Source organism: Pleurodeles waltl, chromosome 12 (assembly GCF_031143425.1).
Source record: "Pleurodeles waltl isolate 20211129_DDA chromosome 12, aPleWal1.hap1.20221129, whole genome shotgun sequence".
NCBI lineage: Eukaryota > Metazoa > Chordata > Amphibia > Caudata > Salamandridae > Pleurodeles > Pleurodeles waltl.
Window position 1 is genome coordinate 605,201,027 of NC_090451.1, and position 25,875 is coordinate 605,226,901.

General features: G+C 44.4%; 1 protein-coding gene across 6 annotated transcripts in view; it reads left to right on the plus strand.

Annotated features, from left to right (window-relative positions):
* Nucleotides 1-25,875, plus strand: part of LOC138268326 (death-associated protein kinase 2-like) — a 430,402-nt gene that overhangs the window by 347,792 nt on the left and 56,735 nt on the right. For all 6 annotated transcript variants that reach the window (XM_069217857.1, XM_069217856.1, XM_069217855.1 and 3 more), the window contains one exon: nucleotides 11,889-12,027. In XM_069217857.1, the coding sequence (XP_069073958.1) occupies nucleotides 11,889-12,027 (139 nt within the window). The remainder of the gene's footprint in view (nucleotides 1-11,888; nucleotides 12,028-25,875) is intronic.

The window sequence follows — 25,875 nt, forward strand, 5'->3', positions numbered from 1 at the left end:
TGATGATCAGGCATGTGGGGGAAGAGGTGAAAGAGGCAGAGAAAATAGCTTACTACTCAGGGCCGCAGCTATCATAGTGCAGCAGGGGCAGCTACACTGGGGCCCAGCACTATGAGAGGCTAACAACACCCCAAGTATGGGGAGCTGAATTGTTTGTTCAATTCCTGTTTATGTTTGATCAATTTGCATTTTATAAATCTCACTATTGTTGTGGATTTAGAGCAACAGAAAATGCCTCTGTGAAATGATCTCATCAGCCCAGCCACATCCACTTTTCCCTCCCACTCCCAGCCTCCCAATCCTTGCTGTAAAGTTTTAGAAGATGGCCTTTTACTCTGGCGGGCTCAGAGCAAAATTGTTTGAAGACCTTTCTCTAAAACACCACCATACAAGTATTAATTGCCGATTTTGAAACTTAATGGGTGGGGGGGCATGAGCAAATTCACTAAGGAAACAGGGTGAATTCCAAACTGATTCGTTCAAGCGCCGGTATTTGTGTACTTTTACATAAAATACAACTGTCCAAGAACCCAAACAAAATGGACTAAACTCCAATAAAACTGCAGCAGGAAAACAAACTAAGCAGCAAGGTACGGGCTCTCTGGACAGAACAAAACCCAATGAAAGGCAGGAAAAAACAATGAGGCAATTATCATAGGACCTAAAAAGGGCATATATAGGATTCACAGAGGTGTTGGGTGTAAACTGAGATGCACAACTGCCAAATGGCCGCATGGCATGTGTTGGACACCTCCATCCAGTGTTTTCTTTTTAGCTAACTGCACTGTGAATGCTGGAACATTTAGGCCCTTAAATAGAAAAGGGAAATAGAAACTACAGGTCCCAACAAGCAAACATCAGGATACAAAGTGTTACTGGCTAAAAATTGAAAACTGGCTGATGGTGTGACACCTGGCATGTATCAGCTGGCACGTGTGGTCAGATAAAACCAGAATCAACTGTTGACAAAGTGAATAGGTCTCGCCTTTGGGATCTATTTGCCTTGACAATGGTTTTTAGCCATGTTGCACAACATCACCTATGCCTTGCAGCATGGCTACCAACCATTGTAAAGACTATAGAATGCCAAGGTGATACCTATCAGTTCTGTCAATACTTGTTAGTTCTTGGTGTGAAGGGCTTCACTAGCACCCTTATCAGGCACAACAAAGAGTTTTGCCTTCTGTCCGATATCCCTTTGATTGTAGTTATTCTTTTATAGAAAAACTTCAATATGGGTTCTACGTTATCTCAATAGGTGGTGAGCAAACTGACCAGTTGACCATTTATACCTATATCATGTACATCTTATAGCCTGAAGTGACTATGTGAATATGTGTAAGAGCATCCACATTATATTTTGTCTGTTACTTTCTGAAATGTCACTGATAAATCTTGAGGGAGACATACTGAATTTTAACTTGATTCCTTTTAGATTTTGTTATTTTAAATAAACTTGGAGTTGCGGTTGCATGTCGCACTTGGGGTGCTTGGATTATGTCTTAATGCTGGACTCGAAATTCAGAAATTGTGTGGTAGGATAGATGTCTTACGGTTGTTAGCCCAAAAGTTCTAAGTGTTCACAGAAATTGTTATGATACAGCTTAGACTATGTCTATGACGGCTATTGGATTTCCATTGTGAAATTCTCAGTGTTGGAAATGGCCCTTTCCTGCAGGGTTATATTCACCCTTTTGCCTTTCTCCTCCTATTTTTCGGACCCTGTTTTTGTTGGGTGTAGGTTTCTGGTCACTTTACCACTGCTAATCAGTGCTAAAGTGCAGGTGCTCTCTCCCCTACAATTTGGTATAATTGGCTCACACCTGTTTGGCATATTAAATTTACTTATACGTCCCCTGTAAAGTGGTATACCATATATCCAGGGTCTGTAAATTAAACGTTACTAGTGGGCCTGCAGGGCTGATTGCACCACCCACAGAAGTAGCTTTTCAAACTTGTCTCAGGCCTGCCACTGCAGTGCCTGCATCTGATGTTTACAGTCACATTGACTTGGCAAGTCAAACTACTTGCCAAGGCCCAAACTCCCTTTTTACAACACTTAGGTCACCCTTAAGGTAGGCCTGAGTTAGTCCTATGGGCAGGGTTATGTGTTTGTAAAAGGTAGGACATTTATTTTTATGTGTCCCAGAAGGTGACAAGCAGCCTATTTTGTTTTTCACTACTGAGTGCTGCTCCTCCCATAGGTTTGCACTAGGAATTCTCTTATATATGTCTAAGTGGTAATTCTGATCTGTGAGGAGTAGTGTGGGCGTGTTTGGAATGGCAGCGAGAAATTCTTACTGGTGTAGGTGAATTTTACATTACTATTTCAGAAATGGCGCTTTTTGAAAGTGGGCATTTTTCTGTGCTTATAACTCTAGTGCTTTGCACCCTGACTCCAATCCACATGTGGTGCAGAGTGACAGCTACACTTGGTGCATAATTTCCAGACAGCCATCACACAGGAGGAGCTGGGTGTGACAGAAGAGACATCTGCATACTGATAGTCATCCTGGGCTGGAAAGAGAGAGAGTTGTTCACACCTTACATGTCAATAGGCAGTGTCCTGCCCTCACACAATCGGCTGAATACCCCTTATTGATGTCTGGAGACAGGGCTGGGTTGAAAGGGTGTGTGTGTCACCTGAAATGGTTCCTTTGAAGTCACCCCCTGAACAAAGGCATTTTTAGCATAAGTATAGGGGCTCTGACTCCATGATTTAAGAGCACTTTTGGGAACTGGGACTGAACCCCTGCCAGGAGGACTGCCGAGCTGCAAAGGGACTCATTTTGGCTGCTCTTCTGTTGTTTGCCCTGCTACCTGCCGCTGCTGATTGGCATAAAGGACTCACAGGATTCCTTTGCTGCTTGTTGCTCTGCTGGCAGCTGCTCCCTGACTGTGGGTCACCAGATTCTGTGGGACTGCTAGGAGGAAGCACCATTGTTGTCCTGATGGGCTGACCTGCCTGCTTTGCCCCCAACTGTAGGTGTTCTCCAGGGGCTGACTAACTGACCCCTGTTCCCTCAAAGCATCTGCACTAGACAGACTGCTGTGAGGCTCTTAGGCTGACAGCTCTAACTTCCTGCATTAGCCAGTGGTGAGTGCTCCATCTTCTTGGCCGATGGGTGTAATGGTAGTGCTTAGTAAGCGCTTTATGGACCCCCCTGCTCCTACATGTAGTACGTGTGGGAGTGCGTTATATATTTTTTCTACTAGTTCCCTTCTCTAATCTGGTGCATGGTGAGTACTTCAACTTTTACTCACTCCTGCTAACGAGTGTGAAGAGCTGCTGATTACTGCTAGTGCATATGGAGTGCTTCATCAAGGGCCCACAAGAGAAGTACATGGATTACAAACCCTACCCACCGGTCCAAGCCGCCAGGAGAGAAGCACCCCTGATGGGATCCCTCGCACTGGGCTCAGCATGCCGGCTTAGTTTGAAGCGACTGCTGTGCCGAGGGAACCCCCCCTCGAGAGGTCCCGTCCACCATCTGTGCTGTCGTCCTAGGAAGAGGTGCGGCATGCATTCTCTTGGTGGCGCCACACTGAGGGAGAATGATTGCCATGCCAGTGAGGGAGGGGCAGCCCAAAATGCCAGGGGTTAACCAGTGTGGCTTGGTCTAAGGATAGGTACCGTGCGCCCAAGCCGAGTGCTCACTGCGGAGCCGGCCCCCCCTTTTCAGCCTGGCCTCGAGAGATCACTGGAGGACTGAAACACCCGCTCCAGGGACGTTTTGTTGGCCGGAATCCCTCCACCACGGATAAGCCTCAACAGAGGCCCCCAAGTGCAGCGCGGGATTGGTGCAGGATGCTCCCAGCAAGTGGGAATTTATTATCCCTACAAAAAGTCAAGTAGAAGCCCCGGCACGCCCGGCCCTTGGTAGTAGACGGTTTTCACTAAACCTTTACGTTGCGATCATTGGTGCGATGGGAGCATCACTAGTGAGATTAACCTTAAACTGATTAAATGATACGTGTTGTTGGCAAAGTAGTTGCCTTGTATATGGCTCCAACGTGCTACCTTGTTTTTCACAATCATTAAGGGGATCCGTGGTCATTTGAGGAAACTTGTGAGTGTACCAGGTATTTTCTCTAATCAAACTGCTACAGGTCATGCCATGATGTTAGTCTGTATGTAGTGCAGCCTGCATGTCAGGGAAACGAGCCCCACTTCAGAGTTGGCATAACAGGCCCAGTACTTGTGACACATGGTGATGCATGTGTCTTCTGCTGCACTTCATGCCCTGTTGTTGTGAATTATGACAATTGTATGCTTGTCTAACCAAGATAATGAGTATAGACTCAGGATTTGCATAGTGTGCATAGTGTTCACAGTATTTATGAATAATGTAATGTTGGCCTACGTTTTATGCACAAGATACAATATATGTGTATAGCTTTATATAATTCTGTGTGGAGTCTCTTTTGTGGTGTATTCATTGTTTCACTGGTGTAGGTGTGGTGCGCAAATGCTTCACACATGACATCTGGGGATAAACCTGACTGCTCTGCGCCAAGCTCCCAGGGGGTGAGCACAGGTTATCTTTGATGTATAACTTACTCACCCTGACTAAAGGGGTGGGTTCTGCCTGGCTGAGGTGCACACCCTCACCAACCAGAAACCCTATTTTGAACAGTCTGTTTACTATGAAGTTTACTCTTGGCAGATTTTATCAAACATTGTATGTTTTATGTGAGATTATATTGCAGACCGAGGATTCAGGAACATATTATGAAGCACTTTATCAGCGTAGGCAGCAATTTATTTTACTGTTCACTTATTTTGCACTAGTGGTTTCTGGGTTTTCGTTCTGCAGGACATTTAATTTATATTCAGAAGCAGATGGTGATATGAATAGGAAGAAAAACAAGCATTTGCAATGCTATGGATCATGTGTTTGCTTGAGTTAGAGTTATTAGCGTTGTAAGTTCCTACCTGGACATTTCTTGCCACATAAATTGAAAATGATAAGTAAAACAGTTGACATAAGAAAGCTGATTCAAAGCGCCACGGCCGCCATGAGCGCAAAGGAGAGACAAAAAGTTTTCCCCCAGTCAAACATATCGGCAAACGTGCAATTTTCCATGTAAAAGGGTTGAAGGCCAAGGCAGTAACAAAACCACCCCAAGGAGGAACAAACATAACACATTTACCAATTATAACAAAGGATTTTTTAAAGCAAGCCCATGAACGAGTGATAGTGATGGGAGTGCGGTGTGCGTGGTTAAAAGCCCACAGATAGATTACAACAGGCCAGAGCGATTGTGCCCTCGACCTAAAAAGGAAACCTATCGTGTCACTGCCAAAAATTCAAAGACATTGGCTGTGCTATATCCAATATAGTAACCCCCCAGTGAATTCTTTTTGGGGGAACACTCAGGAGATGCTGTTTTATATTCAAATACGCAGATATCTACCTACATATATATCTATTCACTGAAAAAAACCAGAGGTTAAAGTGATGTTATACGTGAGGAAGATTGTTCAATTTTATCTTAACCACTGAAAAAGCAATACCGTATAAAAATCAAAAATGCAGGGTGATTCGCATGTTATAGGCAACTGTGGTAAATCTAGCTTGCACCACCATAGATCCCAGATGTCATCAGTGATGTAATAAGCAGTGCATTACTGCAGTGCAACTTATACTTTTTAAACTGTAGGTCATTTTCAATGAATTTCTAAGTTTTTTTTAAGGTAAGTTAAAATCTTACTACCTTCCTCATGTATAACACCACTTTACCCGTTTTTTTTCCAGTGATTTTCTTAGATTTTTTCTTTACGCAAAGTATTATGTCTGGGAGTGGGTTCTCAGTTGGCTATCATTTTTCTTAGTTCTGTTTCTTAGTCAGGCAGACCACACAGAGCCACACTGGGTCCCGCTGGATACCCCTGGGATGACAATTATTTTATTTTTGGTCCCTGTGGGATGCCTCTGGGCATGCCCCACAGGGGCTAGGGGCTCAGGGTATCCCAAACCTACCCCAGTCTGTATCTTATTCAAAATATTTTTCGGACTCTGGAACTGAGTCCCCAAGGCCTGCAATGTTGGTCGCAACATTCTTCATGTTGCAGCAGTCAACCAGATTGTTCAGGCCTGACCAATAAAAATGCACATTTTTACTTTTTACTTCTGGCCTCTCACAGCAACAATTATCTACTAAACCTTTATTTCTCAAAAACGCGAAAACAGAATTACACCAAATCGCAAAAAGCATATCTTTTGAGTAAAGATCTAGCTTTCTGACAAATTTTGTGTAATTCTTTTCGGCCACTTTTCCTGTATTATTGTCTAAGTTTTCCTATGGAAAACACGTGGGGAAATAGTGTTATGGGAGCTTCCCTTTTTTTTCTTAGCCCTGCTTGACGAATCGCCCTGAAACTTTCCATGTAGAAGCTGGGATGGGTGATTTTTATTTTGGAAAGCTTCATGAAAAGCCATCAAACGGTGTCACAGTTATTAGCAGAATAACAAACACTTTAAATATGGAAACTCTAGCAGTGGCTGATCAACACTTTCTCTCCCTCTTTCTCCCCCCTTTCACCACCCCCGTCCCCCAGTGGCGGTCCACACTGGGTAGTTATAGTTAGGTCAGCATTTTCATGGGAAATGCCTTTTTTTGTTTTTCAATGACTTTGGCGCCATTTGATAAATCTTAACAAAACTTTCCAAAAAAGTTGATGTAAATCCGTTCATTATTTTATGAGATAGTAATCTCCCCAAAAATATTTGTATATCTGAGTGGTTGGGGTTAAGGTACTCTTGTGGATAAATGTAAAAAAAAAAAATGTTTTGGGGCCTGGGAATGGGGTCCCCATGGCTTCTTAGTGCTTTGGAGGTGATAGCCATGTGCCCCCATCCCTATAATTAGTGTATAGCTGTGAGTGTTGGGGTTCCTGGGCCAATTTGTGCTCGGGAAGGGAGACCGCACCCCCTCATGTAAATGTTTTTGGCCCCAGAGATGGGGTCTCCGGGGCCTCTAAAGGATAGACGATGGCAGCCTAGCCCCCATGCCCCCTAGTAATATATTTTTGGCCCTGGGGGATGGGGGTCCTAGGATCCAGTAGTGGCTTCAGGGGGGCATGTGCCTTCTCTCTTTATTAACACAATAGACCCCAAGGATGGGGTCCCCAGGGCCACTAGAGGCTCTGGGAGGTGGGGCTGCGAGAACCCCCTTTATTTTATAAAAGCAAAAGGCCTTTAGAGATGGGGGTCCCTGGGGCCAATAGTCTCTTGGGGAGGGGGGCCATTCGCCCCTTCCCCCAGCAGGGAGGTGGCTGCCTGTTGGATGTTGGATGTTGGGCCTGGTCCTGTAGCCAGCCCCACACCTCGCACAGCCAAAGGCTGTGAGGGGCCCAGGGTTGCTTGCCAGCGAGGGGCTGGCTGCCAGGCAGGGGTTTGGCTTTATGTATTGTGATAAACTATTACTTTACATTAAAGAAAACCTTGCAGTTAAAAAAAACCCTTCAGGGGTTGCTTGCCAATTGGTGGGGGCTTGCTTTACTTATGTTATTGAAATATTAATTTACATTAAAAAAACTAGAAATTCACTGAAAAACCAAAGGTTATAGTGATGTGATAGTTGGGTGAAAATATCAGTGGCAATATAACATTTTCAACAAAAAAAAATCTCTGAAATTCACCAGTTATAGTTATCTATAGTAACTCTAATTTGGGCGCTATGGTAACCATAATCTGCAACCTCGCCATGCACTACAGATTTCCCAATATATTACATCACTGATGACATATTCTATGACATGATTGATAAAACTATTGCACCATTTGAAATAACCTAATTGAATACAACACTGTGTATACCGGGGGTGCTGAAAGTTTCACCTAACTATATTGTCACTTTAACTTTTGTTTTTTTCAGTGGATCTATCTATCTATCTATCTATCTATCTATCTATCTATCTATCTATCTATCTACCTGTGTGTGTGTGTGTGTGTGTGTGTGTGTGTGTGTGTATAATGTTTGAGTGCATCAGTCAGTAAAGAGTTTGTGAAAATATAAAGTGCGAAATCCTTAGGTAAAAAGCTCCATTCTTTTCACGCATGGTTGGGGTATGTTATTCTTCACAGTAAACACCTCTTCTGCCTCACAACTTTCTTGTGGACTTTGTTGCCCTTCTTCCATAGTTGCCAAAAGTATTAGTGGGACACCTTTAGTGTCTAATTTAGAGTTTGGCAGAGGGGTTACTCTGTCACAAACATGACGGATATCCCGTCCAACATGCTACAAGTTCTATAGACAATAATGGAAATTGTAATATGGCGATGGGATATCCGTCACCTTTGTGATGGAATAATCCCCTCTGCCAAACTCTAAATCAGGCCCTAGCGCTGTTTTTTCTAACCATGAGCTCCCTGCAAAGTGACGGTTTTGAGGCAAAATGTACAATGTTAACAACCAAACTACAAACCCCAGAATCCCTCTTGCTGTTGCTCAGAAAGGTGAATGTTTTGCACATCACAAGGACCCCACCTTTGGTTGTGGAACATCATATGAAACTAATAAAGTTGTTTTGACAGAATGACAGAGTGGCTGTTGACAAAAAAAGCAAATCGATTGCTTTTAAAAGAAATATTTTCCGTGCATTTGGCCCCTTAAAAATAGACCCGCACGGCTGGGTAGCGATCCTGACTTTGAAAAGTGCGTCCACACTGAGCTCTTTATGTTTATAAAGCATACATCGCTGCCTGGTGCACAATGAAATACATTCTTGTTGGTTACACATCTCTTCAATGTGTTTGTTCAGGCACAACAGGATTTTGAAAGTGCAGTGAAAACGAGAGCTCCTTGCATACAAACAGATCCACAGGACAGACTGCGATGCATTTCCTTTCAGTCTGTGGGCCTCGTTATGAGTCCCATACATAAACACGCTGTAAGAGCATACCTTCAATTTATATTTGGACCTATTGCGACACCATTCTGACTTGTTTTTCGCATAATGGTAAATTAAGTATTAATCGCACGTGTCTTCAACCATGGCAAAGTTTGCAAGCTCAAAACGTGCAGTGGTATTTCGCCCAATTGCACCTGGTAAAGTTTTTGCAGGCAAACAGGGCACTTTGTGGTTATTTTAGCAAAGTATGTCATCTAAATGCAAGGTCCGTGCAAGAATCGAAGTGAAGCCTTGTGATGGGGTACACAGGTGGGGGACCGCATCGATACCTACAAACAAATAGCCCAAATAGTTCACACTGGTTTCCCCTCTATTATCCACCTGTTTTGTGCCCAAACATGACTCCTTCCCTCCTAAGGTCAACGTCTTCCTAATCCTGCTATTCTTTGGGGATGGGTGGGTGGGAAAGAATTCCTCCAGTCCTCTGGAGGAGTGCGTCGATCGTCAGGGGCAGCCCAGGATTAAGAAAACAACCTGACCCTAGATGGACTTGAGTCCCCCTTTTAAACTAACTCGAGCTGCCCCTGCTGGTCACCTGGGAGCCCGCACCACACCCCCTTCAGCCAATTGGCTCACCCCTCGGGGTGAGCGAGATTTTAAAATATTTTTGCGGCAGCCACATTTGGGCTGTCGGCCGAAACCGGTCCGATCCGGCCCACACCTGTATTGGGGGTGCGCTATGCCTTGGTGCGCTCCCCCTGCCCAGAGGCTGAAATCAAGTTGTATACGTTTGTCTTCATCTTCCAGTGCACAATGAGTGTTTTCGGCCCAATGCACACCCTTTTTTGTAAAAGCTTCTGAGAAAAAAAATGGCGGTAGTCTCCTGAGAGCAGGTGTAGAGGACGTCACTATTCACTTGTAAGCAATTCTTACAAGTGAGAACGGATGTAATGTTCTTATTATATGTGCGTTATGATGCCAGAGCCTACCTCTGGGATGAAGGCAAAGAATCGGAGTTTATCAGCAGATTGTGCACTCCGATAAACTACACATGGGATAAAGTACACCCTACTATAGATTTGAAAGGTTTTGTTAGTCACCAAGGAGTTCCAAAACCACATAGAGGTAGGAGACTGAAGGCCAAGTTCCTTGAAAAAGTTGCATGGCTCCAAGGTGATTTGCAACATATTTAGAACGTGTGGAGGAACACATTTTATTCTTTGTAATATATAGGGACACTATTCACCTTCCTCCAGTCATCGTCAAATCCTTGATCTCTTGTTCCAGTTTATAAAACAAAACTGTGGTTGCAAATGGAAAAAGGTAACCAGAAATCTGCTCTGTGTAAATAAATTGGTGGCAAAATATATTTCAAACAGTTTGAAGCATGTCACTTGTAATAAGAGTTCTACTTCTGAACTTTTGTTAACATGCATGTATATTCATATATCATTAGGTTGAGCGTGCAAGCAATCTGGCCTGTTGTAGTCTATCTGTGGGCTTTTAACAACTCCCACCTCGCAACCAGCACTATCACTCGTTCATGCTCTTGCCTTTCAAAAACCATTTGTTATCACGGCAAATGCATTACGTTCATCCATCCTTGAAGCAGTTTTGCTACTGCCTTGGCCATCGACACTGATATATGGGTAATTGCACGTTTGCTGATATGTTTGACTGCGAGTAAACTTCTTTTTCTTTTAGTATCTCTCCTTCGCGCTCATGCTCATGGCGGCCATGACGCTTTGAATTGGCTTGCTTATGTCAAATATTTTACTTTTCATTCCAATTTATGTGGTAAGAAAAGTCCAGTTAGGAATTTACATCACTACTAGCTCTAATTTGAACAAACACGAGACCCATTGCTTTGCAAACACTTGTTTTTTCTTGTAACAAACTTCAGCAGTGCAGTAAGTAACCCTCCTGTCAAACATATTGCTTTACCTGCCTTTTCTGATAATGAATGTTATATTTCACCCTATGAACAGTTTAGATTAGAGAGAGCTGAAGACCTAGCAATATGTTTAATTGTTAAAAAGTGCAGTTGAAATTTGGCTCAGTTGCTTGCCTTTCCTATCCCACTAGCCCAGGTAATAGGAATTGTGATTTTACAACTCAACCATAATAACTTATTACAGTTGAGTAGTTATGTTACTTTCTTATTAAAGATGATTAGTTATATCACTAGACTGTATTTAAAACAATATGAACATGCTTTAATACAATTTGAAACTTCCATGTGTATTGATGCTCTTTTGAGGTATATGAGGCAAGTGTCACTTTAGTTTAAAAGATCTTTCTGCTTCTCTTGTTTTCTAGTGTACACAACGTTGCAGTGGAGGGCAACAGTACAGTGCTGTTCTTGAAGTTCTTTATAGAGAAATTCACTGTCCAGGCCTTCAAGAACATAATATTGACTTCAGTACACTACAATGAGCGCCCGGGGCTGCTCCCACCTCGTATAAATTATCTTGCTTGCTTGTGCAGCTCTAGTATTTTTGTCAACTGACATATCAACAAATGAATACCTAATCGCCTATACATTTTTTTTCTATGTAAATCTTTTGGTGTATTAATGCCTACTGGAGGTTTGGCCAGTTTAGGAAGTTGAAAAGGTGCTCACGATGAGAATGTCAAGTCCATAATTACTCATTCAAGGACCCCATGTGTTTGTGAATCTCCTAGTAAAATCTCTATTTTCATATATCATCTGTTCTGCAGTCATGCATTTTCACGTGCCTTATCACTGCTGCCATTTTGTAGCGCATTGGTGGGCTCCATGTTACCTTGTAATACCTTTGTGACCATCAACCCCATGGAGCCAAGAATTGGCTTGTTATTGGTGCCTCAACATTGTTAAGGATACCAAGGTTAACACATTGAGGGAGCATCATTATTGTCTATCCACAAAAAGGAACTGTGCTCCAGACTACTGTGAAGGTGTATTATTGACTTACAAAACACTATATTGTTTACACTGTGGTAAACTCTCCCCTCTGGAATTCATTCTCTGTGCTTGATCGCTTCACAGAATTCGAGGTGGCGAGTTCTTCGACTTCATTGCAGAAAAGGACGCCATGATGGAGGTGGAGGCAATCATGTTTATCGAGCAGATCCTGGCTGGCGTGGCATACATGCACACACGAAATATCGCCCATCTGGACCTCAAGGTACATTCTTTACAAATCTGGATGCTTATATCATTTCTAGGCATTCTCTGTTTGTCAGATAAGGGAGAGGGAGGCAGAGGAATACTGATTGCTGATGGGGACGCTCGACTGGTTATTCCTTAAAACGGAGTGTGAATTTCGGTTTCCTGATTTTGTAGTTAACAAGTTAGCATGTAACATTCTTGCACTCTAGGTTGTACACCATATGCTGCACTGTTGGCTCGTACTCTGGCCCTGCAGACAGGAACCACAAGAGCTTCTACCACACATTCTCTCTGAACTCAAACACTAGCACTGCAGACCGGCTCTAGCAGAGGCAGCCCACAGGCTCCATCAGCAGTGAAACTGGCTCTTCCTATACGATGGCATATGATGTTTGTTGAGATCCCTTGACAGATTGCATACGGAGGAGGAGTTACATTGAATCAGCTCCTGGTTCAGCCTGGTGGCAGCTTGCCATGGCAGTCTGTTCATGAGATGGGTTTTGAATACTGATTGTATGGCTGAAAGAGCTTCTGTCTTCACACTCTGCATGCATGCGGGCACGCATAGGCACACACGTACACATACACACACTTGAACTCACACACACACGCTTAGACTCACTCATATACTCACATTCTCATATGTGTACACAGTCAAACGCTCACATACACAAGCAATTACACACACTTTTAATTGGCCCCGAATTCGTCTTCAGATTCTCACATTTCTGCTTATCTTGATCTGTTTGGTCTTTAGGAGGGTGGGTACCTCTGGTTCATCCTTTTTTTTTAGCAAAACTAGCCCACCAAGCTCACTTTGTTGATCCAGGCAACATAATGCAAAAGCATCACTTTGACTTTTATTGGTTGTCCTTTAATATTCACATTACTTTTTAAGGTTTGAAATTACTCTTCCCAAATCTAAATTAAGCTTGTCTATTATCGTCGCTGTTCCCCATTGCAACCCTCTCCTCTTCACAAGCTGCTTTGCGTAATTTTGTCCACTGGATGCCGCACATTATTGTTCATTGCACAACTTCTATTCCAGATGCTCCTGAAGCAATAAAATTATTTTCTCTAATGCTCTCCTGCACTCATCAAAGCCAGGTTCTATATGCAGGTACTGGTCAAGAAGAGAGTTCCACACAGGTGGCGGAGCTCCTGCCCCACTGCAACTTCTGGCTCACCAGCTGTGTAAGATGTGACCTGGTCCACGTCCTCTGTGAATGCCCCACTGTCCAGCCCGTCTGGGGGGCGGTCGATCCTATGCCAAAAGCTTGACCCTTGATCTTACTCCACGATTTCACAGACTCTCCAATCCTGTCACAACATGAATGCTGGCTGCTCCATAAGGCACTTGGACAGCAAAGAACTGTGTTCTACAGCATTGGCGCTCCCCACCACGCGTGAGGAGTGGCTCTCGCCAATGTACCTGACAGCCTTGTATCAGTGAGTCATTTATAACCTATGGGACAAAGCTGAGATCTTCCCCTGATCCTGGGCATTCTTTTTGGAGGTTGGCGGGCATTGAGTGATCGGTGCTGGCTGAACAATGAGTGGGTCTGCTGGGCTTTTGCAGCTCCCCGGGCTTGGATCCTACTCCAGCGGGCGGTTCCTTGGGCCACTGCGGTCATCTCTGGCCTGCCTCTGGGCGCCCCTCTTTCATCTCCTTGAGACCGACTCTACCTTCACTCCTCTTCCTTTACCTCCCTCTGGTCTCCGTCCACCCCTTTCGGATCTCCCCATTCCTCCTCCTCCTTCCATAACTCACTCATCTGCAATTTTTTCTCCTTCCTCTCTCTCTCTCTCTCTCTCTCTCTCTCTCTCTCTCCATCTCTCTTTCTCTCTCTAGCTCTCTCCTCCCTCTCCTCTCACCACTCCAATTTCTCTCCGGGTCTGAGGTTCCTCCCTCCCTCCCTTTACCCCGCACCCCTTGTATCCGGTATGCCTGCTTGTCGTCGGACGATCAGGGCCCTGGCATTGCTGCAATGCTGTGTCCCATTTGTATACCATGTGTGCCCAAGTGTGTAATGGTCTCGGCTGGCTGCCTTTGCATTGTACTGTTTGGTATACCCTATTTGTTTTTCTTCCTTTTCGAACCCGAATAAAGAAATGTGAAACAAAGAAAAGAAGAGGGATCCACTGAGTAGAGTGGTAGGAGTATACAGGTCCAGCAGCATCTTACTCTAGGTTTATCATTGATTGGTCACATCAGTGCATCATTTAGGGACATGGATGTGAGAGAAGATTGAGGTGCCCAGTCATAGAATGGGTGTCCCAAGATCTTCACCAGAAACATGAGAAAGGAATGGTCCCTAAGTTTAGCCACATTTATTTTTTCTTTGCAGGGCGACTGCATGGCTGGAGAATCCTGACATGACTTATGACTTCAGTGTTGCACCCCACGCATCCCCCCCTTTCCCCCCCCCCCCCCATAAGCCCGACATTACATCAGGACACACATCTGTGGGTGAGAGCCTTGCACAGCAAGGTGTAATCCATATGAAACACAGCAAGGTGTAATACAATATGAGCCCCTGTATAGAATACTGTAATTGGATCAGCCAATCACAATACTTAGAACGCTTGGCCTAACTAGTGTTATTTGCCTGCATTCTGAGTTCAATAAGAGCTTTAAGTTGGGGCATTAAGCTGACAGGGGCAGTTGACCCGTTTCTGTGCCTGTGTTTGGCGAGAGTAAGGGAACAAGTGTGCATAGGATTATTGCTCACGTGCTTTCAGGTGTTATGAGTTGTTAATTGCCCTTGGCATTATATTCACTCGCTTTCAGTTCGGGCTCATAATTACGTGACTGGCAATTAACTGTTAACACATCGCATAAAAGGCAATAATGCCTGCAACAGATGACAATAATGCTTAAAAACACATTTCATCAGTACAGCAAAAATATGGCTCACCAGTAAAGGGGAGGTGAGTGCACGGCTCCTTTCCCGAGCCTTTTTTTTTTGCCCCGGCGATCCCATCACCCTGGGCTGAAGCATTTCTTGGGGGGAAGGGCGGGGGGCTCCCCACCCTGAGCCACTTAATGGTACCGGGGACCCCATCACCTAAGGCCCGACGACAGACAGTGTCCCGAGGACTCATCCTTTGGGGGACTGTCCTTTTCCCTGCCCACAAGAGCGATGGAGGGAGCACTTCAACTCCCTACCTGCACTCTCATGGGCAGGGAACATAGGCTTCCCCCCGCCTGGCAGGTGCAGAAAGACTAAACTGCTCCCAACCAGACAGGAGCAAAGCCGGATACTGCAGGCACCTGAAATGGTTGCTGGAAGTGGGGCCTGAAGTGGCTGTAGGCTTCTCCCACCATCCCCAGCAGCCTGCACAGTTATGGGTGGCCTGGGTGGGACCAGACACCCATATAAAACATATATTAAAAAAAGAGAAAAAAATAAAATTGTCACTAGCTCCTGTCCATTCCTCAGGATGAGTGCAGGCTGTGGGAAACTTGGGGTTCCCCCTTCGGCCCTCAATAGTGTACCAACGTGTGGGTGTCCAGGGTGGGACTGGGACAACCCAAAAAAATAATTAAAAACAAAAGCAAAATAATAATAAAAGAGTGCATGGGGCTGCTCATTTATTATTCATTGCTTCTAGGCAAGGAGTGCCCCATAATGTTCTATATGTCTTTTAATGATATTTTTTTATCCTGGTGATGCACCTAGAAGGGGCAACAAGCATTATTTTTATTGTTGTGGAAGAATGCCAAACTTGGCATGAAAGTAGAATTTTACTCAGTTTGCGATCCTTTTTTGGTATAAATTTGTTCAGTAGTTTTTGAGATATAAGCATTTAAAACAATTCTAAGCTGGCTTTCAACAGGTTAGTGCTTTTGTATAGCTCTGCCATTTTACCTCGCAAGTGTGAATCTGTAAACCACATTTTGCAAAAATGTAATTGGCTGGTATAGGGCCGTCACCTTGAAACTTCTGAGTTGGATCCGGCTAGCGAGTTTCATGCTCTGACAAAAAATGTACAAAGCATTGGTGAGCAATCCACTTGTTGACCAGCCAGAAGGTAGTAGTATGTGACACTCAGATGCATGAAAAATGCAAGGCATACACTGTCAAAAAAGCACAGAAAATGGTGCATGACTCATGCTTCATAGCTGACTCAAAAGATATCTAGCTGCATTTTAAGTGCTGGATTTGACTGGTGCCTGACTAGAAATCCAGACAAGACCCTGTGCCAATCCCAAGCTGAGCAACACTTCCAGTAGGTGAATATGTGTGGGTAGTTAAAGTTGAGTCTGCGTTGCCATAGGAAAAGCATTTTTGTTTTCCAAATAACTTTGGCTCTGTTTGACAAATTTTCAAGAAACTTTCAACAAAAAAATTCTTATTCCCCCCTCAACTTTTTCCTGGAACATTTCAGGGTGATCTGTCAAGCAGGGCTAGAGATAAAGGGTGGGGGGGGTCACCAAACACATTTTCTCTATTCATTTTCACATGTGAAAATTGAACAGTGAAACCACAAAAACGCTAAATGGATTTACACCAAATTTGGCAGAAAATTAGATCTTGTTCAAGAAAGCATGCTTTTGTGATTTGGTGTAAATAAGTTCAGTAGTTTCATTATTATTAGCTTTATTTTGGTTTATAAAACAATAAAAGCAAAACATAATACAATATTTGTTAAGAACACATAAAAACACAGAAAACACATAACTTCTGTTCTAATCGTAGAACAGAAATATTTACAAAGTTTACAAAGTTTCTGTCGGCCTCTTATTATCAATTGTAAAAACAATTAACAATTAAAATATTAAAATGTACCTGCAACATTCAAGAGAATACAAGTTGTTTGTCAGTAATTGCTAGATGTTATGCAACTAGCCTGGGTCTTATAGGTTAAATTTTTGATCCCGTATCAGGAAGCCTATGTAAAATAGGTACTCTTCTGGCTCAAAAGACAAAATCTGAAGGGATAATACATAAACAGAGATTCTTAGCACCTTTAAAATGGTAACTAAAGTGCACAACTCAACTTATAATGAGAAAGTGCATAATTGGAACAGAAGGAACAATGCAATGGAGCATAGATCTTTAAATAGAATTATCAGGGTTTGTCAAGTTTCCCTGATCTAATTCTCCAGACTCAGAATAAATAACTAGAAGTGGCAAAAAGAAGTTGCTCAGTGGTGTCACATCTCATGAACCTAGCAGTCTCCTAAAAATGAATTATGCCTAATAGCCTACAAATGGGGCAATCCGCCTTTTTCTTGGAGTCAAGCATCCTGGGCAACAACAAAAAATGATCCTCTGACTTCAAAGTGGTCCGGCAGAAAGGACAATAAACAGAAGAAGAAAAGTCCTCTGCCCATTTTGATGTAAATGATTGAAGAGGGAGATTGCCATATCTGAACCTACTATATGCGTGTTTGGCATAGCTGGGCCTAATACCATTTAAATAAGGCTCACAGATAGGGATACATTTATGCTAGAGAAATTTTGCAGAGAGACCCTCCTCCGTTTGATCATTCCAAAGTTTAAATGACATACACTCCCAAAAGCTTTTCTTCACACTGTATCTATGGGCTCTGCCATATTTCTTCCATTTCAATAAAGGTGCAAAGAATTTTAATCTTACTAAGTCATGAGGTACACACTTTTCCATCTAGCTCAATGAGTTCGATTAAGGCGTCATGATAAGAGGCTAATTCAGCTGTTGTCCAGATTCGTATCCAATATTTCAACATCTTTAAGGATACTAAAGAGTTAACCTTGTTCAATGCTAGATCAAAGTGAGTGGGGACCAAAGGAGTGCTTAAGAGAAAGTTAAACGTAGATCTGATAAAATTATTTTCTGCCAGAATCAATGGGGATATGTCAGTATTACCCCATAGCTTTGCACCATAAATTGCTCAAGCAAGGGCTGTAGCCCTGGAAACCTCAAGCACTGGTGAGATCGTACCACTAGAAATAGCCTGAAACTTCCTCAGGGCCACAGCTGCTTTATGTTGCAGCATGGATTTGATTTTTAGGGCTGAGCCAACAAGTGCATGTGCTAGAGCATGCGTCTCGCTTGCGAGACACAAGAAGGGCTCGAGCCCACCCATTGCTTACCAGTCTGCCCCACCCCACTCCAAAACAATCTGCCCCACTCCAGTCTGCCCCACTCCAATCTAAAAACTCCTCTTCCACTCCAACCTGTCCCACTCTAATCCAAAACAATCTGCCCCACTACAGTCCAGAACAATCTGCTGCACTCCAGTCAGCCCCACTCCAATCCAAAACAATCTGCTCCACTGCAATCTGCCCCACACTCCATTCTGCATCACTCCAATCTGTCCGACTCCAATCTGACCATCTCTAATCTGCCCCATTCCAATCCGCCCACTTCAATCAAAAACATCTGCTCCACTCCAATCTGCCCCATTCCAATCCAAAACAATCTGCCCCATTCCAGTCCACCCACTCCAATCTGCCACACTCCAATCTCCCACACTTCAATCCAAAAATCCAAAACAATCTGCCCACCCCTGTCCTCCCTACTTTAATCCACCTCACTACAATCCTCCCCACTCCAATCTGCCCCACTCCAATTCAAAACAATATGCCCCGCGTCAAGCTGCCCCTCTCAAAATCCAAAACAATCTGCCCAACTCCAATCTGCTTCACTTTGACCCACTCAAAAGCTCCAATCTGTTTGACTACAATCTGCTCAACTCCAATCAAAAACAGTTGGCCCCTCCGCAATCTGCCCACTCTAGTCCAACTCAATCCAATCTACCCCAGTTCATTTCAGTCCACCTCAACCCACTCCAATCTACCCCAATCCATCCCATTCTAATCCACCACAATCCACTTGAATCCAAAACAATATGCCCCAGTCCAATCTTCCCCACTCCAATTCAAAACAATCTGCCCCACTCCGTTCCAAAACAATCTGCCCACTCCAATCCAACAAAGTCTGCCTCACTCCAATCCAAAACAATCCGCCCACTCCAATCTGTCCCACTCAAATAAAAAACAAACTGTCCCACTCCAATCTGCCCCACTCCAATCCAAAACAATCTGCCCAACTCCAGTCTGTCCCACCTCAATCCAAAATAATTTGCCTCAATCCAATCTGCCCCACTCCAATTCAAACCAATATGCCCCACTCCAATCCTCCTATTCCAATTCTAAACAATCTGCCCTACTCCAATCCACCCCACTCCAGTTCAGTCTACCTCACCCCAATTCAGTGCACCCAGTCCATCCCATTTCACCCCGCTCCAATTCACCCCACACCAATCCAATACAGCTCAATCCAATCCACCCCACACCAATCTAATCCACCTCACGCCAATCTAACCCACCCCACCCCGGTCTCCCCACTCCAATGCAATCCATCACAATCCAACCTGCTCCAATCCAACCCCACGCCATTCTAATCCACCCCACACCTATCCAGCCCACTTCTATCCAGTCCAACCCACCCACTAAAATGCATTCCACCCTACTGAAATTCAATCCCTCCACCCACCCTCACTCCAATCTCATCCACCCTACTCCAGTCCACCCCACCTCAATGCAATCTACCCAAACTCCATTCCACCCCACTCCATTCCACCCCACTCCAATCTAGCCCGCTCCAATCCTTCCCAATAAAACCCACCCCAATCAAATTCACCCCATGCCACTCCACTCCACCCCACTCCAATCCAGTCCAACCCACCCAGTCCACCCCACTCCACACCAGGCACTCCATTGCAATCCACCCACTCCATTCCAATCTACTCCAATCCACTCCACTCTACCCTGAATCAAGCCACTCCACCCCAGTTCAGTCCACCCCACTCCAATCCAATCCATCCAGCCCACCCACTACAATCTATCCCTCCCTAATCCACCACACTCTAGTCCAATCCACCCCACTTTAGTCCAATCCATCCCACTCCAATCCAATTCACCCCACCCCACTCCATCTCACTCCAAGCCAGTCCACCCCATTGAGTCCTCCCCATTCCAATCCACTCCACTCTAACCCACCCCACTCCAATCCACCCCACTCTACCTGAAGCATTGGCACCCCATCCCAGTTCAGTCCACCCCACTCCAATCCATCCTCCCCACATCACTCCAGTCCAATACATCCCACTCTAATCAACCACACTGTAGTCCAATTCACCCCCCCACTCCAAACCAAATTCACCCCATTCCACCCCAACCCACCTCACTGCTTTCCAATTCACCACACGCCACTCCAGTCTACTCTAATCCACCCCACTCCTTTCCAATTCACCCCACACCACTACAGCCTACTCTAATCCACCCCACTCTACCTTGAACCATTCCACGCCACCCCAGTTCAGTTCACCAAACCCACTCCAATCCATCTGACTCTAATCTACCACACTCTAGTCCAATCCACCTCATGCTAAACCAGTGCACCCCACTCCACGCCAATTAATTCAATCCACCTAATTCCATTCTACCCCACTCCATTTCATCCCACCAAACCACCCCATTCCAATCCACTGCACCCCAAATCAATCCACCCCACCACAGTTGTACCACTCCAACTCTATCCATCCACCCAATCCAGTCAAATCCACCCCACTCCAATCCACCCAGTCCAATCCACCTCACCCCATTTCAGTCCACCCCACTCCAATGCACCCTATCCAGTCCAGCCAGTCCAATCCACCCCACTCCACTCGGTTCAATCCACCAGACTACCTCAATTCACTCCAACCCACTCCACCCAACTTCACCCCACTCCACTCTGCCACTGCACTCTACGACTCTGCCACTGAACCACTGAACTCTACTCCCCTCTACTGAACTTTATGACACTCTACTCCCTCTACGACAACTGATCCACTCTACAACACTAGTCCCCCACTCCACTCTATGACATTCCACGCTAATAACTCTTAGCCATGCTGAACAACAGCCACCCTGGTGTACAACATGGCAAAAACACATTGCCAAGCCAAAAGCTCTTGTATGGGCGAAACCTATTGGCTATGCCAGAGCTTGTTTCTGTGGTCACCAAGACCTATTCTCAGCAAGCCTGACACCTAAGTAATTGAAACTTTTAACTTGTTCTGTAGGGGCACCCGCGAAAAAAACATCTTGCCCTTAAAGGAGTAATGAGGCCTGATCACTATAAATTTGGATTTTGGGGCACTTATCTCCAGTCATCTGCCTTCGCAAAAGGAAGCAAACTGGTGTTCTAGAATGTAAAAGCGTGTAATCTGTGAACATAAGTACAGGGGCATCATGATTACAATTAACAAGCGAATCCACTACACTGCTGAATCATAAGCTAAACAGTGGAGGGGCCAAAACGCACCCTTGCCTTAGGCCACGCTTGATTGGAATGAATTCTTAGTAAATCACCCAGGATGACATAGTTATTTAAGGCCCTCCAGAGGCTTCCCCTAGGAACAACGTCGAAAGCGGCCCTCAGATCCCTGAAGGCTACATAGAGGTGGCCCTGCTTCAGGTCAACATATTTCCAGCATATTGTCTTAAAGCGGAACACCTGGTCCAGCATACTGACCCTGCCTCTGAACCCCACCTGGAAGTCTGAAAGGATACGATAGTCTGAGATCCACTCCAAGAACCTTGAGAGGGCTTGCTAACAGAAGATTTTTTGTGGCTGTTTTTGATCAAACTGATTAGTCTGTAGTTAGTAGGGATATCGCGACCCCACTTTTTAAAGATAGGGACAACGATAGTTCCCCGCCAAGAGGGGAGAACATCTTCCTCTCTCACAATCACATTAATAAGAATATTTGAGAATGGGTCCCAGGCAGCCGGATCAGACAGGTACAAATCCCCTGGGATGCTATCCCGCCCTGGAGCGTTCTTCCTTTTCACCTGGAGCAAGGCCTGTTCAGTTTCCGCCAAACCAAAGTCCGTAAACGTCTCTTTATTTTTACCAATCGAGGCCCATTTCTGAATAATTTTTATTTCGCTATCGGGGAAGGACAAACTATGGCCCACTCCTTCTAAAGTTCGGGAAAACGGGACACTGAAGAGTGACTGCCAGTAGCTATAATTTTCCAGAACAGCCTCGTGTTTTTGTTGTAAAGGGACTCAGTAAGGTCATCCCACTGCGCTTCCTCGCACAGTTTTCTGGAGGTTGATAAAGTCGCCTTGTAGGATTTCCTTACCCCTTAGATCGCCCAATGATCCCCGTTCTTCAGTGCTTTCGAAAGTGCTTCTTTGGCGGCTCTGCATTCTGTGGCGGACCAGCGAGGGGAAATCCTAGAAGAGTAGCCCCTCTGACCCTCTTTAGTGAAATGTTGTTCTAATTGAGCCAACAGCTCATTGTGGAGGCTCACAAAGCTATTAAGGTGTTTGTCTGTTAGTTTGAGGGGGCTCAGTGGTTTTAGAAAGGTCTGGTAAATAGATCTCAAGATTACATTGTTGTTGAAAATTATAGCCCATTTTACATTGGCGGACATTAGTTACAGTGATAACATTTAATTACATATATTGTTTATTTTGTTGGTTTATTTGTGAAGGGAATATGTTGTAGATGTACGCCGAGTGCTTCATGGTCGCTATCTGGTCTTGACACCACTTCTGTGACATTCAAGAGGCATCAGAGACTGTGCGGCAATTTAATGCCCTAACTCCGTGTTGTTGTGAAAATATCTAAGATTTGCTCAGCAACCCTTGTTTGCTTGTAACAGGGGTCAGCTTTTAATGAAGGCGCACAGCTTGCCTCATCCTCTTCACTTATTAAAGTAAGCAGAGGTTCCCCAAGCAGGATTGTTGTATTACAACCACCAGCAACTATTTTAAAGCAAGAAGGGTGTAATTGATCTAGCATTAAAGTCAGCTGATCTGTAGGGCCTGCTGGTGAATTATCGGAGAGGAGGGAATTTAAACATTAATAATAGAGAATGACCTTTCAAGTGGTTGGAATAATCTTGTCATTATTAAACACATCAATTCTTAGCCAAATTAACAGTCCACCAGATGCTCTATCTGGCTTTGATGGTACATGGTTTGATAAGAAGGATAAATATCCGGTTCTGAATATCGTTTCTGTCACCCAGGTTTCTTGCAAAAAGGATGAAATTATGGCAATGGACAAATTAATCCCATTTGGTATCATTGCGCTTAACTCTTACTCCTGCTATGTTCCAAGACAGTAAATTAATAGTCTAATTTACACTGGTACTCAGCATCATGGGAGAATTAGCGTTAACTCCAGAATAGGTAACCTCTCCCCCCTGAAAATGATGAATGACCCTGAGGAGAAGATTTGTTACCTCTGGGTACCATACCTAATTCTCCATGTGTGCGAAAGGTTTAAATGATAAAGTACTTGATTCCCTAAGGCATTGACGTGAAAACAATATAGCAACTTGAAGTAGTCATTCTATTACAGATAAATCACTGGGACCAACAGAAGGATATAGGTTTTTGCACAGTCCATACTGTGCGGTGTTCTGAAAATATGTGCTGTTGACTGGGGAACCCTGCAGAGGATTTACGTTTAGCCTTATGTTTGAACCGATATTAGGCCTAAATCTATGCTCTAGAGCAATAAATCCTTCTACAAGTTTGTGGTTAGCAAGGCAAACACATATATAACCAAAGGGTGTATTTTTGTCAGTATAATAGTGTGCATTTAGTAGGTCCTCCCTAATAATCGACCTACAACATCGTATTTTGCAAAACCAGTGAATAGTTTTTTTAATGATAGATTCGCATTTCTTTAGCACCTTCTGAAAGTTTAGGGACATTTATCATATACATGTTGGGGGATTAGAAGAGTTTCTAGCTAATCTAGGAAGGAAGCCTTCAGGATTTTTAGTGGTCATGCGTGCTCTAGCGTGACTTGGGATATGTGCCTTGAAGAGATTGAATTTCATTTGAGGGATTGGAAGAGTGCTGTCCTTGCTCACACGGGGTGTTCTGGGAACTCAAGGACATATTTGAGCATGTAGCCCGGGGAGCCCTACTGGGTTCACTAAATGAGTGAACTGATGATCGTAAATTGCTTGCTGGTTGATTGTCTATAGACCCAGGACAAGCGGTTATTCTTGTATTACTAATCAGAAGACGTATCAACACTTTAGCTGCTTCTCTGGTTTGATGGGACTTTGTGGTTAGATTTGTAAGTAGGATTGTCAAATTATCAATTTTCTCAATCAGTGTTTTGAACGGTCTAGTTACATCATCTTTAAAGCCCCTTATTTGGATGTTAGAATCGCTCACTGGAGGCTGCGTGGGAATGAAACTATTAGATGTATCAGAAAGCTGACTATAAACAGGGCTGTCATTATCTGTTCTTCCCAATACTTTAAACCTATTTTTATTCCACCACTAAATTTAACATGATCTTACGTCTTTAGTACTTTCTGGGCCCAACCCTCAGCTGCAGCGGCTACCCACAGTGGGAGGTAAAGGGTCGGCGAGAACAACCACCCTCTTCTGCTATAATAGGTGGGTTTTTTTAAAGGATTTTATATTCCCTTAGCCAATCTTCCCTGCCTTTTTCCCTTTTCCTTGTAGCTAGAAGGTGCCTCAACTTCAATCAGTACATCGATTTCATGTAGGTACTGTTATCTGCAGAGTGCCTCAGATGTTTTTGGGCATTTCCTGATTCATGCAATTTTTGGCAGCTTTACATTTCTCCATATCAAGGTAAAATCTCTAAAAACTAGGAGAAACATCCAGGCAGGGATAAAGCGATCTTTTGTTGTTTTGGACTCTTGCCACCAAGGTATACAACCACGGGAGAGCTGAGCGCGTAAGAGCTCCCGGGCAGCACAGCCGCAGCACCAAGATAAAGTACGCAATAAGGGATGGAACCAACCGAGAGAAAAAGCGAGCAATGAACGGTACAGTTGGCGACACGTTCTTGAGGAAATAACCTAAGGATGGTTAGAGTTTCAGCTATATTAAACCGGAAGAAGTAAATACCGTAAATCATCATTATAAAAGAGACTCAGTGAAGTCTTGTTAGGTTAGGAACCATTGGTTAAGAACAAATATGTGTCAAATAACATCAGTGCCTTGATGACGCGGAACTAAGAGGGGTGGCCCAGTCAGTGCCTTTAATGGATTACCAATCAAGGATAACCCCTGCTTCTGAGCACCTGTCGCCTGGGGGAGGGAGCCCCCCACTGGTGCCGGTGGCTAAATGCGGGTGGTTTCACTGAGCCGCAGTGTTGAAATGCGCTGAAGTGCTCAAACGAAAGTAACACCTTCTCAAGCAACTGTATCCATAGAACTAAAATCTCCCAGCAAAGCTGATGGCTAAATGCTGTTAAATTTGGCCCATACCCTCTTGCCGATAAACTAAAACTTCTCAGGGCAATTAACACGACTAAAGCAGCAGAGTCTTGAGCTGATGCCAAACAGAGAGCAGGCGAGCGCGATGGACAGCAGGGCCCTCTTCCCTCTGCAGTTCTCTGTACACCCTCTCAGACTCCAGGTCTCTCCGAATGCTGCCAGATTTTTCCCCAGATAACTCACAAAATTCAGTGTCAGGCTTGACGCTTGCTGGGGTACAAGGTCCCACACCAGCAAATAAAAAAATAAAAAAATAAGCGTGCAATCAAATTAATAAAGGCAGAAAAAGAATGAATGAATGAAGGTAGCAACAGTACCTGACTGATGTGAAAAAATCCTGTTGAACAGACCAAGCAGACAAAGCCTGGTCACAGAGCCACGGGGGATGGCGCAGCCCCGGCTCTCCTAGTGTTGACAGGCGCAGGCCCACCATTGGCCTGGGTTTTGTCTGCAAGCGGCCCGCACTTCGGTTGTAGCGAGTTCGCTTTATAGTGCTGAGCAGAAACAGGTAAGGGCGATTACAGGGATTTCTCCTCAGCCCGCAGTGTCCTGGGACTAGTAGTCCCCCTTGATGTTGCCCAAAGACTTGTCCC